General features: G+C 49.5%; 1 protein-coding gene across 44 annotated transcripts in view; it reads right to left on the reverse strand.

Moving 5' to 3' along the window:
* Positions 1-3,680: 3,680 nt before the first annotated feature.
* Positions 3,681-18,074, reverse strand: part of Hdac4 (histone deacetylase 4) — a 246,647-nt gene continuing 232,253 nt past the window's right edge. For all 44 annotated transcript variants that reach the window (XM_087566912.1, XM_087566919.1, XM_087566928.1 and 41 more), the window contains 3 exon segments: positions 9,517-9,601; positions 8,558-8,699; positions 3,681-8,335 (listed from right to left, as the gene is read on the reverse strand). In XM_087566912.1, coding sequence (XP_087423038.1) covers positions 8,296-8,335; positions 8,558-8,699; positions 9,517-9,601 — 267 coding nt within the window. In that variant the 3' untranslated portion in view covers positions 3,681-8,295.

Here is an 18,074-nt window from a genome sequence, read left to right on the forward strand (position 1 = left end):
GATATAAATAAATAAATAAATAGCATCTCTTTTCCATGCTGAGAGTTCTAAACTGTCGACACTCAGTTTTTTGGCTAATATTTTAAAATTTTTAATTATTTTTAATTATGTATACTCATGTGTGTGTATGCAGAAGCTTGTGCACATGGGTTTGGTGCCTGAAGATAGCAGAAGGTGTTGGGTGTTGGATCTCTCAGAGCCAGAGTTACAGGGAATGGAGAGCCAACTGATGTGGGTACTGGGAACTGGTCCTCTGTAAGAACAGTGTGTCTTCTTAACCACTGAGCCCTCTCTTTAGATCCTTAATATGTTGTTAGGAAAAAAAAAGTTAGGAAAGAAAGTGCTATTTGTTATACGGAGATAATGTTAAATGGAGAAAGATAAAAAATATGCTGCAAGCAAAATGGCACACGGACCAGCATGGGGACCATGTGGAAGGGTTTGAGAAGGGCCCATCCTGCCCAGTGGGGCTCACTGTGGCTTCAGAGCAGATACCCTACAGGTCCTGGCAGGAGCGCTGTGAGAGTACTGTCACCTGGAGTCACCTCCAGGGCTTGTCCTTGCTTCTGGGAGTATCCTTTCCTTCCTGTATGAAAAGTTTATGTCTGCTTCTCCTGGTAGCCCCATCAGTTCAGTGACATAGCTGGAGCTTCACGGATCTGGTCATCAGTTGGAAATTTCAGGGCTCTGTTTCTGGCAAGTGAGAACCTGCTTTGCCTGGGGTGGGATTGGGTCCACAAAGCTGTGCTTATGATGGTGTCCACATCCAGGTGTCAGGTTGGGAAGGAAGGATGTCACATTCAGGGTATGTGCTGCAGGCTCACTGTCCTGGCCTTGTGAGAGCCTTCTCTACTCCTAACCTGTGCTCCACCTGTGCACTGCTGTCTCCCTGGTGTTCCTGCCCTAGTGTCTCACAAACTGTGATTCTCTTACACCCTTAGCTGTCCCCTCTATCTCCACAGTGGCTCTTCTGTGGATACAGTGGCTCCACTCAGTTTGCTAGTCACTGCTGTACCCTGCCAACCTGCTTCACGCCCATGATGAATACCTAGTCTGTGACACATTGATGTGCATTGCTAGTCAAGTTCTGCCTGTCTCTAGACACCTGTACTTGCTACCATCTCTGGCTGGAGAGCAGGTGGGCAGTGCAGCTCAGTCAGTGTGTCTAAAGCCAGAACTGCCCAGCCTCACAGGATCTACCCCCAGGGAGCTCTGGGAGCCCTGGCCACTCAGTCCTCTCTTAAACTGCATCTGAGTGCCACTGAATTCCACCCCCTGCTCAGTCTGTCAGAGCAATCCAAAGTTTGGGCAGGTGCCTCCTGTAGGGTATACCCTGCTGGCCAACTTTAGCTATGCTCAGCTGCTATACAACATCTGGATGGAAGGGGTTCAATGCCCACAGGCAGCTCTCAAGTGTCTGTGGGTGCTGGATCCCTTTTCTGGAAATCCCAGCCTTACTCAGCTCATCTGGATGAATTTAGGGCCCTTACAAATGCCCCTGTGCCTGTATCGACCCAAATTTTTCAACATCCCCCTGTAGCCATGCCAACTGCCTGGATGGTGGTCTTTCTTGCTGCCCACTCCATGCCCACTGCCCTTTCTCTGCCTCCAGTGGAGTCAAGCCATTTTCCCTCTCAGCATCCTGATGCAGTTACTGGCTCTGGGTGCTGTGTGCGCCTTTCTGCCTTCTTGATGATGTGCCTAGGAGGCAGGTCTGTGGACAGGACCCAACAGTGCACAGCTACGCAGTGAGAAGAGTAAGTTTAATGGGAGTCTATGCTGGGCACAGGAGTCTTTGTGGCTCAGAAAGCCCACAGCTGCCCTGTAGGGCAGGCAGATGAAGAAATTAACCTAAGGAACCCAGAGGGGTGTGTGTGTGTGTGTGTGTGTGTGTGTGTGTGTGTGTGTCCCCTACTTTCTAGGTTTGCACGCCCCAGGATTCTGGGGTATGGCTTGAGGGTCTGGCATACATGAGTAGTGGGCCTCCATTCATCTTCCTGAGGGTCAGGGCTTGGGGACTCTGGTGGGCAGCCAACTGGGTGAGTCTGATTTTGGAAACCATCCCTGGGTGGTACTGGAGTAACACTGGCCTCCCTTCCTGGGTTTTGTGTGTTGTGTGTGTGCGTGTACTCTGCACTTGCTGTGGTTCTCTATAGAGCAAGTGTCTTCAGACCTCTGCTTGGCCTGACTTCAGCAGTCAGGTCTCTCACAGATCTCTTATCCTGGTTTCAGGCCTCTCCTCACACACAGGTGTGTGGCTGTGATGGACACCCGAGGGAACAATTCCCTATCTGACCTGCTCGGGCCATATTGCAGACCTTGCCATTTTGGATAAACCCAACTCCTAGGCATCTTGTCTCAGCCTTACTTTGTCCAGTGTCCCACTTCTAACTCTCACACAATCTGACATTATTGGACTCTTGTCCTGTCAGCTGTCAAGATTCACACTCATCTGCCATTGCTTCCCCAGCAAGGTGTGGCTGCCTTGGATTCCAGGTACCCACTCACTCTGATGCTTGGAATGAGCCCCAGGGGAAGTGTCCTTGTCCAGAACCTTAGGACAGACTGCAATAAGCGCCCTACAATCTTATTGGCTGTTTTGCATTCTTGTTGTGGGCCTCTACCTACCGTCTGATCATTGTGGTTGGGAGCTTATCACTAGTGATAGCACTCACCCCCATCCCACCCCTGGGTTTACTCTGCTCAGGCTACAAACCACTAGGGGAATAGATTAGTCAGTCAAGATTCTTCGGCTTCGCTTCCACTCCTGCTTGGCCAGTCTAGGGGAGCTGCTACTTAGGGGCCAGGCTGTGAGGTAGTGTGAGTAAATGGAGGGAAGCAAAGGGGCAGAAATACGTCTTTTATAGTATTTGGACTGCTGTTTTGGGTGAACTGAGGTTGTTAATGACAGACAGGAGGTGGAGCCTCAGCAGAACACGTCAGGGGACAGCACTTTCCTAAGTGGACAGTTTAGCAAGAGCTTTGGAACCACGGAAACAAACCTTCCAGCTCCATGACTTCTTGCTCCCCAGGGTGGCTTTCATGGGGCTTGGTCCTGACCGAGAGAGGTTTTACAGTAGACTGTTACGGTGAATGGTTCTGAATATTCTCCAACTTTCTTCTTATATAGTTAGAGGTAGAGGCTTCTAAGAATCTCTGGCTGGCATGCATTTGGCTCTTAATCGAAATGAAAAACATGAAGACCAGGAAATAACAGAAATTTATAAGGACTAGCCCTCAAGTCTTCTACCTAGGGGATGCCCTCTCCCAGGTTGCTTTGCTGTGGGCAACATGCTAGGCTGAGAGTCAGGAAAGGTCTCCCAAGGAGTGTGTGGGAGGACACTTGTTTCCAGCCTTAGGAGACCCAAAGCCAGGGACATCCAGACCCTGACTGTGACTTGTAACTCAGCATGGATAGCTGTGACATGTAAACTGAAATCACGGCAAAGTGTTATATGACTGGCTGATGTTAACCTAATGGGAGACAATGCTCCTCTGGAAACCAAACCACATCTGGACCTGGGCAGGTAGGTGTCAGGCAGTCATTGTTAGTGGTGGAACTGGCAGCTTTCATACCTGCTGAGTGCTTGGCTGGGAAAGCCTAAAGGGTTGCCGAGTTTCATCCAAGTGATGAGGCCTGGCAACGTGCTGGAGGAAAGAACACAAGCAGGCAGCAGAGATGGGAGGGCAATTAACGCAGTCTTTATTTACACCACGAGAGCGACAAGTGTGTGATGTGGTACAAACACTGGACCCGGGAGGTGGAAAGAGGTGACCGCCAGAGGGCACCGCCGGTCAGTGAAACCCACCACACAAAAAAAAAAAACGAAACAAGAATGAGAAAACCAAACATGACCCCCAACCCCGCCAGGAGGAGAAAGCGCCAAGGAGGGGAGGTCCAGACAATCAAAGAGAAAACAGGCTGTTACAGAGTGAAGGCGGTCAAGGCTGTGGAGCACACACGGCATCATGTGGCAGCGCTCCGGTGGCTTGGACCACACTTCTGTAGTGAGCTCTTGCTGACAGAGGTCAGCCTCCTGTGCATACATGAAAACAGCATGTTTAACATTCTTACAGATCGGGAAACGGTACCTCCTCACTGGAGTGCACACCCCCGAACAAGGCCTGTCTGCATTCTTCTCTTTCCATAGTAGACTTTGATCAACTCAAGGCCTCAAGGCCGGTGAGGCCATCAAGGCCGGGTGCAGAGCACACCTGGATCCTTGAGAGGGAGAAATAGTTTCCTCCAGTGCCAAGTGTCATTTAGACCTAGGGCTCACAAAGGCCTGGATTGCCCAGTGCAGAACCCCAGCCCCGTGTCTTCTAGAAGGAATGAACCCATCGACACAGTTGTGCTGAGACAGGACTCACCAGAACCTCAGGTTCTCGACCAGAGGCCAGTGACAGCAGGCAGGGTGCACCTGGCCCTGTGCGGGGAGAGAGAGGAGAAAACCAACAAAACAAAAGAAAACGCCCCCAGCCAGCTTGACAGACAGGCAGCAGGGTCTGAATGTGGAGCTTGCGTGTGGATACAATCGACTCTCTATCGGTATGTCAAAGGTGCTAGGTAAACTTTTCTTAATGACGAGTGTGGAAGTAGTCCTTTTATTTTTCTTACAATAAAAAGTACAATTTCTTAAGAATAAGTTCAGTAAGACTCAAACGCCCCCCTCTTCTCCTTCAAGGTTTTGTTTTGTTTTACAGAAAAAAATTTCTGCATCTGCAAACATCATGAGAGGGGAGAGAAAGGCAATGCTTCTCCTTCCCCAAAGCTGCCGAGTTTGGCGTGCAAAATCTGTATACAATATAAAGACATGCCGGCGTACGTCCATGCAACCTCCAGGTGTAGGAAACTTAAAAAAATATATTTATATATTTATATCTATATATTTATATATGTATCAATGCCCATAAAATACATGGGCCCAAAGTCTACAAAAAGAAGGATGGAATGAGCACGTGGCTGGGACCAGTGAAGAAGGAAGGAATGTTCTGAGGAAAGAAACATGACTGAGCCCATCACCAGTGCTGCGGAGACCACCACAGGGTGGTCCTTCCTCTTGGGGACAGATTTGAAAATAAAGAAAAACTGAAACACTTTCATAAAGCAGCCCTCAAGCCAGAGCCCTGGGATGTCCCAGCAGGTGGTGGCCTTGGGAACAGCCGCCTGCTGGTGGGGCGTGGGCTCTCAGGGTGCAGGTGGAAGCCCCAAGGGTGAGCGAACACCAGCACCCTGAGGACACGGTGCCTTCGGGCTCCCCTTAAAGGGGTGTAAAGTGCTTGCTCCGGCTCCCTTGCCAGCACCCACCAAGGCCTTTGCAAAGGAAGGGAGAAGGTGGAAGGTTCAAGGTCCAGGCAGGGGAGTGCTGTGGTCCTGCCCTGGAGGTCAAGGCCGACCTTCTGCCCTCTGCCCTGGGTGATGACTGTGAGGAAGGACCACACCTGTCTTCAAAGGGGAGAAAAGGCTATATGGTAGGTAATGCTTTCAGCTCCCAGGGAAGCTGGAGTGAGCTGGCTCCCTGGCCAGGCCCCTGCATCAAAGGGTGACTGAATAGAACCAAAGTGAGTTCCTCTCACAGTACCCTGGCCACTGAGTGGCCTGCTACCCATCACCTGAAAAGGTAAGATGATGCTCCCACGAGTCGTGGCTGGCACAAGAGGGCAGGTGGCAGGGTATGCAGAAAATGGACCAAGGAGGCCAGAAGAGCAGCTAGCTGGCCTCTGTCACCATGCAGTGACAAGCAAGGGAGAGGCTGCATGGCTCCCTCAAGTTTGTCCCTTCCGCCAAGGGCCAGAAGGGACACAGGGAGGACAGTCAGGCATGTCCTAAGACCTCTCTACCCACTGTCTTAGCTTAGCACTCATAGCAGCCCAGCGATCAAAAGTCCAAGAATGTGTGTTCAGCCTGTTGGTTAAAAGCTTGACCCAGTTCCCATCTACCCTGTAAATGCCACCAAATTCAGAAACTTAGCTTGATGTCCCTTCTGAGTATCTCAACTTCCTCTCGCCAGTCTGAACTCCACTTTGGAATGAAATTGGTGGCTTTAAGTGCTAGAAAAGAAGTTAGCAGTTAAAAAGTCAGTTGTCATAGAAAAAAAAAAGAGCAAAGACAAAGACTGACTGTCCCTCAGGACCCTATGTGTTCCTGCAGGACAAGGACAAAGGCCTTGGTTCAGCAGCCACAGGCTACAAACCCAGGGCTGTGGCTCTAGCCAGAGTCCAGGTTATGAGGCCGCAATGGAAATTGCTGACAGCTGCAGGGCCAGGCTCTGGGCAGGCGCTTGTGGACTCGCCTCGAAGGTCTTTGGGAAACTAGAGCTGGAGTTCTATCCTGATGGAGTGGTTACAAGTCCACGCTCATTGATGCTGACTGCCCTCGTGTCTCATGCGGCCTGCCCGCCCTTGTAATACTATGAGTGTTGCGGGGCAGGAGCCCGTGGCTGTGCAGCTCCCGGTGAGCTTTACAAGACAAGGGTGCCACGCAGACCTGCTGCCCAATCTCGAGAGGTTTGCTCTAAAAAACCAAGCATGACAGCAGCGGTCCTGGTCAAAGCAGAGCCCTGCTTGCTGTACAAAAAGAAACAAAATCAAACCATAAAAATAACCTTCAGAGCTAAAAAAAATGTACAAGTAAGAATTTAGAAAGAAAAAGTTTCAGACATTACCACCTTCAGAAAACTGCTGAATGGTAAGGGGAAAAATGTAAAATCCACAAAATAATGTTTTCTTCAGGATCTTTTTGTGAAAAATTCATACAAAAATCAACAGCAAGTTTATATCTTTTGCTATAAAAACTCATCAGGTACATATGTGCATGGAGGCTTGGAAAGGGCAGAGGTTTTGTTAGAAAATAATTAAAATTAAAGTACAAACTGGTAGGGAAATTGCCCAGGGGTGAACATGCTGGCAATCTGGAAGCTGGCCAATCTGGAGCTCAGAAATCCGTGGGCTTCAATCCAGACCCAGCCCTCAGCACCTCAGAGCTAACACACACGTCTTTCGCCTGCCAGGACCTCTGCGGTCTGGATTTATTATATATATTTATATATACTTTGTCTATAAATGCATTATAAATATTTTATCAAGATCTCATAAGAATCAAGTTTCTTAGCTTGGAATACAGTGGAATATATATTATACATATATATATATTTATTTATACCTAAAATTTAAGCAATACTTCATGCTACCTGCTTTTAATGAAAAGCATTCCGATCGTAACACTGCAATGTGCCTACGACATGCTTCACAATCGAATGGAGATGCTCAACTGCTATGTGACGGATGAGGAAAGAACACTTTGGATCCGTTTAAAAACGTGTTAGACTTCAAAACTGCCGGCGGCGGCGGCGTTCGCTGCTTTTTGGAACTACCTCACCTTCCTTAAACGGTGATCAAACCAAGCAAGGCTGGCTGGCTGTCCTTCGGCCCTCGGGGACAGTGGCTGGTGCCACTCTTGTAATGCCAGGCCAGCATCACTAGACTCAGCCAGCCACAGGACACTGTCACACCAATTCTTACTGGTGTTTTTTTGTTTTTGTTTTTGTTTTTTCTTAAGGCATTGTTCCTCAGACTTCAGAAAACCCAGCCACAAAAAATTCCATCAGAGCAATAAAAAAAGGCACAAACTCGCATCTTCCGATGGCTTCGAGAAGCTCCAGCTGACTCCCAGGCTCCCATTTCTGTTCTGTCCAGTTTTTTATTCTTTGACGTTTCTTCCAACTCCGTCCTTGCTAAGCTGTGAACCCCCACAGCACCCCACTAAGGTTCACAAGGCAGGCCAGAGCCATAGAAAACTGTTTTGTTTTCTTGTTTTTTTTTTTTTTTTAAAAAGCTACAAGATGAGTTGAGTGGTTTACACGGAGACTGTGGGATTGTGGGTAAGAATCAAATGTTAAGCACCAGTTTTAATCAAGTTTGTTCTGTATTATTAGATCTTTGATTTTCATTTTCCTCATGTCAACTCAATTCAGCAACTCTGCCCAAGTTGCCACAAGCTTCTTCCTTCGTGGCTTTCCTGGGGGACCCCAGCAGCGTGTGCTTGGCTTCTGCGGCATGTCTGTGTGCCCACGTGTTGCGCACTGTCCTGTGTTCCATCTGATCTGCCACACCTGGTGTTCGTGTGCGTCTCCAGACCTGTGGTCCAGGGCGGCAGAAAGGCCTCCCGTTGCTGCTTCACACCTGCTGTCCCTTCGCACTCAGAGAGAGCACCAAGGCAGGACGCAGGAGTGACACGGGAAAGTTTCTTGGCTGAGCCTTAAGACAGACAGACAAAGGAGAGAACAGCAGCTTCGGCTACAGTGGTGGCTCCTCCTCCATGGGCTCCTCCTCAGATCTGCAGAGAGGACAAGGGGTCGGGCACGGTGCATGGTGGGTGAGGGAGCCCCTGTGCGATCAGGCTCCCTTACCCATAGGGTTGGTTTGTAGAGTCAGTGGGCATGTGTCCTGTCCCTAAAGGGCAAGCCTGGTACAAGGCTGGGCACACACAGGAAGACTGTCAGGACCTCATGTACAGCTGTGCTCCACAGGCCCTAGGGATGGTGTGGACAGGGCTTACCTCTTCTCAGCAGGTTTGACGCCTACAGACAGCGAGGCCATGGCGGTGACTGTCTCAGCTTCTTCATTCTCACACTTCTGCGCCTCAATCAGAGAGTGCCCCACAGTGGGGGACAAACGCTGCAGGCAGCGCCAGTACTCACCTGGGGGAAAGGGACACTTATTGTCTTCCCCACCTCTGCAGGTCAATGGGGTCCTATAGAGACTCACTTGTGCCTGAAAAGTGCCTTTCTGAAGGGTGCTGGCCAGCAACGCCTTCACCAGCATTGGCCTTGTGTGCAATGTCCGCACTGCAGGCCACCTGAGCACAGGGCTGTGGACTGTCGTGGGACCTGTCTCTCTACGCTTATGGGATGCTGCCTTACTGTGTGGGTGGCCATAAATCCTGGGAGTAGGGGCATGGAGACTTGCTGGCACCCAGACTCAGGGAGTCTCCTACCTGGACCCTTATAGATGCTGCGGCTCCATCAGATCCAGGTTCACACAGGGGGCCTTGCTTAAGGAGATTTTTAGAATCAGGGCATCAGCTGAAACAGTGTTGAAGGCAGAACTAAAGGGTCCAGGAGGGAGTGGGGTGAAGCCTTCGGGCGTGCACTATTTATGTGAGCTTATGTACCAGGGTGAGCATATCAGGGGGCCAGGCAAGGAGTAGCAGGTGTACCTGAGGCAGGGTGATGTGTGGATGATGTCTGGCTGTGGACCTGTTGCTTGGGACTTGTTGTCTGAACTGGGGATGGGTTCTACCCTGTGCTAGGTACCCCTAGCACAACACAGATTTCCAGTCCAAGTAAGTTCTGTGCAACTGAACCAAGTAGCTTGAGACCATTGGTGCCCAGGTTCTTTTGAAGCCTGGTACAATAGGACCTGGTTCTGGGAGTCTCTCTTAGCTCATATCATGCCAGGGAAGGTGAGGAGGCCTCGTGTTCCTGCCCTGGGCCCCACGATGACTCAGCTACTTACTGTGGATGCCCATCACTTTCTCCATGGAGTGGACGGCATTGGCATTGGGTCTCTGATGTAGAACCTTTTCTGGCAGAGGCTCAAGCTGTAAGAGAACAGATCTATTAGATGGCAAATGACCAGTGTATAAGCTATGTAGACATTAAATGGTGTCCACCAGAGACAGCACCTCACTCCCAAAGATATAGTCATTTGTAGGGAAGATGAAGTAACTCTAGAAAGCCAGTATGACTTGGTAAGTTTTAAAGAGGACTTCCTACAGGTCGTCTCTCCTTAGGGTACACTGGAGTATACTCATGGGTTCCCAGGAGGTCGGGCCCAGGGTAGGCTGCATACAAGATGTCAGCTTGGCATTATCTCTGTGTGCCACTGAGAGTAAGGAAGCTACACTTGTACTACCTGCCCTGAATACCCAAGGGTCTTGGAATCTTGCTTTTTTTCTCGTATTCAGAGAAAGGAGGGAAGTGAGTAGGCCTCTTACAGATGAAAGTGAACATCAGCACAACAGCTGTGTGTGTGTGTGTGTGTGTGTGTGTGTGTGTGTGTGTGTGTGTGTGTATGCAAGCACATGCGCCTACAGCCCAGGGAGACCAACAAAGGGAGAACTAAGGGAAACTGGGTGGAAGCTGTAAAATAAAGTGACACAAGAGTTTCCTGGCTCCAACCTGCCTGGACAGCTGCTGTGTATAGCTGCTAGACTTACCTGGCCAAAGCCACTGCCGCCCCTGTGTGACATCCACCCTCAACTAGACTGAACATGAGTGCTGCCAACTGCACTCCAGGAAGCAAGGACATTTCTCAACAAAGAGCCAGCAGGAGCCTGGGGCAGGTAGAGCCAACATGGTACCCTCAAGCCATTCACCAACAAATGAAACAATGGCTGATGCCAGGGTGGGCAGAAAAATACCAGAGAAACTTGCAGTGCTTGATGAAGCCACAATTAGGACCTGCTTAAGGACAAGTCACAGGGAGACTAGAGGACACACAGGGTCAACTTGGAATAGTGCCCCATGGCCACAGGAAGCAGGCTGAGCAGTGAGATAACACAGCCCCTGGAGTATAAACTGAGCGTCAAGCACCAGCATGTAACAGTAATTGTTCACGTGCAAAGACACATTCCTGGTGGAACTGCTAATAATTCCACGAGGTAAAACTTACTGCTTCTCTACCTGTGCCTCATACAGGGGAAGAGGTGGCTTCAAATAAGGGCTGGTGATTGAGGTGAACAGTGCACTGTGTAGCCCCAAGGTATACTGTTGACAATGGCCACTGGCATCATCTCCCTCCTCCAGTTCATCACCACAAGCAAAATCTCAACCTTACTTTCCATGTTGCTGTGATAGGAGGAAGGATTTGATTGGCTCAGAGATTGAGGGCTCAGTAAAGCCTGGTGGGAGGTGCAACCACAAGAGCAGCCTCAGAGGCCTCACAGGCCCTCACAGGCCTCACAGGCCTCACAGGCCTTCACAGGCCCTCACAGGCCTCACAGGCCTTCACAGGCTATCAGGCAGGAGCACACGTGTGAATACAGCCAAAGGTTACACAACTTCCCCAACGGCCTCAAGCACACACGCTTGTAAGAAACATCTCATGCTCACACTGGCCAACATAAAATGCTGAAAATCCTGACCAAAACTTCCTCAAGTCATCAGAGTCATGAAAAGGAATTGGGAAGTTGGAAGACTGACAGGCAGAGGGGTACCAATGGTGCAAAGAATCAAGGACAGATGGTGGGTGGGACACAGCCACAGGGGAGAGCTGGTTTTTAGGCTATGACAAGGACTCATGCAGTGGGAAGGCTGGCTGGCAAGAGAAGGTTTCTGAGTGGTGTGTAGGAACGTAGGCATTGTCACTGATGCCGTTTCCCAAAAACAAAGTCCATTCAGATTATCAAAGACTGCAGTTATACCTGTTCAATGTGTTTTCAATGGCGAACCTGACCTGGTGGACAGGAACCACACAGAGCTGCAGACTGTGTCACTGCTAGAGCATAGGTAAGCTTCGAAGTCCAACCCCTGATGCTGCAGCTAAGGGGAAAAGATGGTGCAGAAGTCAGTGCTCATGAGAGAGGCCCAAGAGAGCGCCTCCATGAGCACTGAAGGAAGGGATGACTGTTGGCTTTCCAGAGCTGGGAAATCCTAGGCCCAGGTGGGAAGAGCCCCACAGAGACAAGAAACCAGAAATCTATAGGTATTTGGAAACAAATCACAGAATATTAAAGGCAAACTCAGAATTCTGAAAGTAGCTAGGGAAAGCAGGTAATCTCCACAGTGGGGGTGGCGGGGCATACACAGCAAGGGAAGCGAAGGCAGTGGCTTGACATTGTTTGTGCTAAGAGGAGACCCTGGCTACCTGGAATCATACGCCTAAGGACACTGTCACCACCAATACGATGGAACAAAGGTATCTTCCAAAGCAAAGTGGGATGCGGCCCACACTGGCCCTTTTCCTAGAGAAAACCCACAGGATGTTCCTGAGACACAGTAAGAATGTCCTGAAGAAGGCAGGAAATGAGGAACAATGGGGAAGAATCTGAGTGCCATGTGGCCCAGACCCAACGTGGGTGACACACGACAGTGACAAAAATGTCCAGTCAGTGAAATTTAGTGAGGGGAAGGCATGCAGCCTGGGAGGGGCTGGGACTACGCTGCCAGTTTGGCAGAGAAACATGCAAGACCTAGTTAAACTAGAATTTCCGAAGAGCAACAGTTTCTTAAACACAAAGAGGTCATATGCTCATTCTGGAGATTGCAGAGAGGCCACTGTGGCCCAGGTCTTGGCTCACTCAGGATATGACACTTCCCAATCCTGCTGAGAGTGCTGGCCCATGCCAAGGGTGCCGGCTACACATCTTTCAACAGGGCACTGGCAACATAGGGAACCTTCATAGTAAGAGAAGGCAAGGAAGGGAACTTGGGAGCTACAGGACAAGTCAGATAGAATGAGTCTTTTTGGAAGTGACCAAGGTCCCATCTATGGCAGATCGCTGGTATACTAACAGAACCCAGTAAGGCTGCATTAAAAATGAGGGCAGTCAGAAGCCAACAATAAAAAAGAGTCACTGGGCACAGCTGGTCAAAAGAAGGCCAGGTGGCATCTTGAGTGCTTGGCATAGAGATTTGAGGGCAGACTGTGGCTGGATATAAAGAAGGTTGCATGGCCATAACAGACCTTCAGTTCACCCAAAGAACAGGACTCTTGACTCTTTTTTTCTTTTTTCTTTTTTTTAAAAAAAGATTTATTTATTATTAAGTACACTGTAGCTGTCTTCAGACACACCAGAAAAGGGCATCAGATCTCATTACAGATGGTTGTGAGCCACCATGTGGTTGCTGGGATTTGAAATCAGGACCTCTGGAAGAGCATTCAGTGCTCTTAACCGCTGAGCCACCTCTCCAGCCCAGGACTCTTGACTCTTAATCTATCTTTAGTAAGACAGTCTTAAGATGGGTAGTAGTGAGAAGAGACACAAAGAAACATCCATCATGGTGAGCGATACCAAGAGGCATTTTTGAGACACAGCAGACAAATCAGGGCAGGAAGCAGGAGTGACATGTGTGATTCCAATAGCATGTGGAATATCTGTGCTGACTGACCATAGCAGTAGCCCATCCAGGCATCCCTCACCAACCATACTTCATCTTTGTATGACAACAGTCTGTTAGGAATTGGTAACAGAGACCATGAATGTTCATACACACACACACACACACACACACACACACACACACACACACACACACACCCCAGCAGGTGACTCAGTGGACAGTGTGTGTTGTGTAAACATGAGTGAGGACTGGAGTTTAGGTTTAAGGCCCTTTGAGGATAGGAAGCAAAGGAAGCCCCTCAGCTATGGGGTCACGGTGCAGTGCAGATGTAGTGTGTGCACATCACTTAAGACAATGCCCAGAGCACACTTGTGTGTAATAGCACATGCTCACAAAGTTCACCAGCGGCTGTAGGGGCTTTTTCCAGAACCCTGGTCCCTCAGCTCTCTTACCGCCTCCCTTGTATCACGCTTTCCCTAGATTAACTTAAGTTTGATAGGCACATCTGGGGCACCCTAGGCTACGTGCTGCCGTGTGCAGCATGTTCACCATGCTACAGCTTATGCAGTACCCAAAGCCCCCAGCCCCTTTGTTTGGAGTGGTGCTAGCACCGTTTCTAGTGTCTAGGACCTGCCTCTCCCAGGCACTGTTTCGCCTGTGCGGTGCAGCGGCTGAGCAGATCGCCCTGGTCCAGGGCTCCCTCCCAACAGGAGTTCACAGAGAATGGACCTGGGTGCTGGCTGTGTCTGCTCTCTGCCAGTGCCAGCTGCTTAGAAACCTCCAACTGCATTTTCTTCCCCTTTTCTAGAAAACACTGCCCCATGACAGCTGACACGAAAGCTGGAAGGGGTAAGTATGGTGGCTTTCAGCAGTGAGAGGCGCTGTATCTGCCAGAGGAAGGACACAGGACAGAGAGGGCGAGCACTCTACGTGTTCACTTGAGAACAGAGGAAGGAGCAAATGGCAGCCGTGGACACTGGGATCTGACGGTGAGTCTGGACTCCAGGCGTACAATCTGTGTGCACGACTGCATTTAGAGATCTGTCCAGTGTCACAAGTAAAGCACCTACTGAATGGCAGCTCCAGTCCAGTGATGGGAAGGAACTCCATGTATAGGAGATAACAACCCTTTCCTAACCGATACTGCTCTTCTGTCTGCCACAGTGCTCATCAACTGTGGGTTTCTAAGGCATCTGAAGTCTAAGGATCTTCAGTCACATCTACCCTGTCACCCATACTCGCCCCCGCCACTCACCAGAGTCACTAACAGTTTCCCTTCCTGTCACATCTTGATCTCACTGTTTCTACATTTCATATGTACAGTACTGTGTGAAGGCTGTCCACTCCACTCCATGCTTATGTATATCTGTTTGTACTGGTGCCATATGGTTCTCATACCTGATCTTGGTAAGGACAGAGCACAAAAGGAATCGCTGCAGGCACGTCTCCTTGATGAACAAGTAAGAATGCAAAATACTGGGAAAGAAGTACAAACTGAGTTCAATGGCGCACTAGAAAGATCATCCATGATGACCCCACTGGATGCGTTTCTGTGATAAAGTGACGGTGCAGTAATGCAGCACAGACACAAAACCATGGGAAAGCACGTGGTTGCTTCAAGAGATGCAGAGAAAGTCTTTGCCAAATTCAACGTTGCAACCTGGCAGAGGTGTGGAAGGAGCTTGAACAGTGGGTTAACAACATCAGGATAGCAAAGCCTCTCGTGAGAGACCCACATGCTGTCCACCACCACACGTTTAAATCAGTGTCTGGGGGGCTTAGTCAGGCACCAGGACAAGAGAAAGAAATGGGGAAGAGCAAAGGAGTAAGTCAGATTATCCCTGTCCTACAATACTTCTATACCTTAAGTCCTTTTTTCGATTTTTAAACTAAGTTTATTTATTTATTTCCTTTACAACCCAATATCAGCCCTTCTCCTCCCAGTACCCTCGCACACAGGTCTTCCCCAATTCCCTTTTAGAAGGGGAAGCCCCTCTCTGGGTGTCTACCCCTCTACCCCCCACTTTAAAAAAATTTAAAGACTCTACCAAAAAATCCTTAGGTCTAATAAATCACCAAAAGAGGATACAAAAGTCAACACAAAAATCAGTACTTCTAACTATGCATTAATAAACCTGCTGAGAAAAAAAATTCTATTCATAAGCCTTTTCAAAACTGAAAATAAAATAAACTTAAGATGTGAGGTACCTCCATAATGGAAGTCATAGAACACTGAAGCAGAAAACCTGGGAATGGAAAGACAGTCGACCTTCGGATTGGGACTCGGCAATGTGAAAATGGTTATAATACTGAGAGCTCTGCACAGACTTAGTGCAGGTCCTACCTAAATTCCGATGACATTCATTCCGGAAATCCAGCTGGAAACACAGGCACCGCGCAATCAAAGCAATCCCCAACAGAAATTAATACTGGAGGCACCAGGGGGCTCGGCCCCATGGAGTACGCCAGAGCCACAGGAGCAAAAGCAGCGTGGTTATTCCTGGATTCAAAGCTATTTATTGAGCAATCTAGAAAGTGCCAATTACTGCTCTGGAAACCTGGAATCTATCAGTGAACGAGACGCCACCCCAAACATTATATAATCCAGGGAGACAATATGCACCAAGCACAAAGCAAGCGCTACACAGACAGTGGGGAATACAAAGTACTATGAGGAACAGAGCAGTGTGGAGACACAGAGTGTGATGCGGTTCCTGACCCAACACTTAGGGTGGGCCTCCTGACCAAGTGGGCCAAATGACCCATTCCCAGGTTTCAAAGGCCTGAATGGAGCTGCTTCTGCACGATGCCCTTCATTGGCACTGCCACAACACACTTAGCCACCCACTCCCTGCAGAGTACAGCCTTGACAACAGTGGACTGGAATGAGGCTCACAGGAGGATGCCTGTTCTAGTGTGGGCTACCTAGCTGTGTTTTCTATGCTGGAACTCAGGAAGGCATTCTCATGGTCACCGAAGGCCAGTTGGAGCAGCTCAAATGTCACTTGCTTTTCATGGCTGGCAGTAGGAGAGTCTTCGTTTTACCTTTGAAGACCTCCATTAAGCGAATGCCATCCTCTGCTCTCTCCCATCAAAGCAAAACTCCTGGGAAGAACCACTTACATCTGTTCCAGATCCTAGAATCGATACATTACTCCTGTGAGCCTGACGGTCAGGGCACTGGGTCAACTGTCTATAGGAGAAGGCACACCCGTTCTTTCTAGGAATCCTGACTCAGGCCTTCTGCCGCATCCTATTGGCCAAACACTGCCTCTCTTCTGGCCTCTAGCTGCACGCTTAGTCCCAGCTGAGTCTTATCAGGAAACTCTGATATAACTGTGTCTAAAGAGCCTGGAGTTTCATTTTGTCCCTTCTTGTTCTGGATCTACACACAACCCACAGGAGATGGCCCTGCTCTGTCTTCTGTTGTTACCTGCGACCCAGCATCATGGAGGCTGCTGTTAACACTGCCTGGTCCAAGCTCTGCTCTGACGGTGAGGTGGCCGGTTGGCCTACTACCAGGCTTATCGTTAGCAGGGCCTCTGTCAGGCGTATGGGCAAACCCTTTGTCAGGGCGGTAGGAACCGGAGCCTTAGTACAGCTCTTCTACTGTCTTTGTCACAGAGTCACAGTCAGGTTTAAGAGTGTAGACTCACTTCTGAGGCTGTAACAACCTAAGGCTCTCACTCTGTCCCAGCTTCAGGGACTTGAGCCTGTGCTTTCAGAAGGTCACCCACTTTGCTGGGGTATGTGGGCCCAGGCAAGCGGTCACAAACTTCCACCTTAAACAGACTCTAACAACGAGAGGTCACTAGATCATCTGTCCCTTTTCTGGTTGGCCCCAGGCTGTATAATAGCACATGTTCAGGCCAATGGGCTCTTGGTGAGTCTATGGCCACAGGGCTGGCTGGTTTGGGTCTGGAAAATGTCTCATATTCCCACCCTGTCCAAGTCAGACCTTGCCCTTCTCTTACTCCCAAGGAAGACAGATATTCTTGGTAACTGGTGTCTGACCCCATACCCAGAGACCCAAGCTGCCTCCTGAGGCTTTCCCTCTCACACTGAGCCGCCTGCCATTAGTTTCATCTTCCACACTGCCATACCGAGGGAACCATTTGCATATGGTTTTAGCTCCCTCCTCTGGCAGAGGATGTTTTCCACTGTCTTTGCCTGACCCCCTTCCAGGCCCAGATCTGTCTAGTTCTCTGAGGGCATCCAGATAACAGGCGCTCAGCCTCAGGGCCAGCAGATGCTGTTCCCAGACCTGTTCCTCCTCAGGATTGTTGTTCCCTTCTCTGGGAAGCTGGAGGTCTAGCTTCTCCATGTGGCAAGAGCAACAGAGGCCCTACCTGCCTGGCAAAGAAGGGAGCTCAATGTCGGGAACTGTTGGTGACACAGCAGGGCCCCAAATGTGTGCTTGTGGTCACGTAATCACTATGGACGCAGGTCTTTCCCATGAGCATGAAAAACCTTCAGAATGGAATAGGGGTAAATTTTGAGAGTTTTGGGGCAAAACAAAACAAAACAGGTAAATTACAACAGGACTAAAAATTATGGTTTCCTTTACAAAAAGGTTAGAGGACCTGGTCTTGGTCTATAATGGAGGCCAACACAGGCCTCATGTAGTAGTCAGCTCTGGGCAAGGGAGTCCAAGCTCCAACTCAGCTTTCCCAAGCGAGCCATGGTACCACAACACAGCTGGGAGGGGTCTTCCAAGCCTGTCTGCTAAAATGGTTGGGCATAGATCTGCTATGTGAGGCTTTGTGGGCCAGTGACAAAGCCAGCAGGTGGCAAGAGGTGAGAAGGGAGCGGGTTCTCCTCCTCCAAGCATGTGACTCACTTGAGACAGGGATGACAGGGTATCACTCAGATCACCTCTCTTGTCTCCTGTGGGGCAGCACTTGCCTAACTAGGATATTGGTAGGCGCCATTCATAAGACAAGCAAACATTCCAGCTCTGGCAGGATCTTGTTGCCCAGTGGTAGCCTGGGCAAGTCTTTGGTGGGAGGG

Source organism: Rattus norvegicus, chromosome 9 (genome assembly GCF_021556685.1).
Source record: "Rattus norvegicus strain SHRSP/BbbUtx chromosome 9, alternate assembly SHRSP_T2T, whole genome shotgun sequence".
Classification (NCBI taxonomy): domain Eukaryota; kingdom Metazoa; phylum Chordata; class Mammalia; order Rodentia; family Muridae; genus Rattus; species Rattus norvegicus.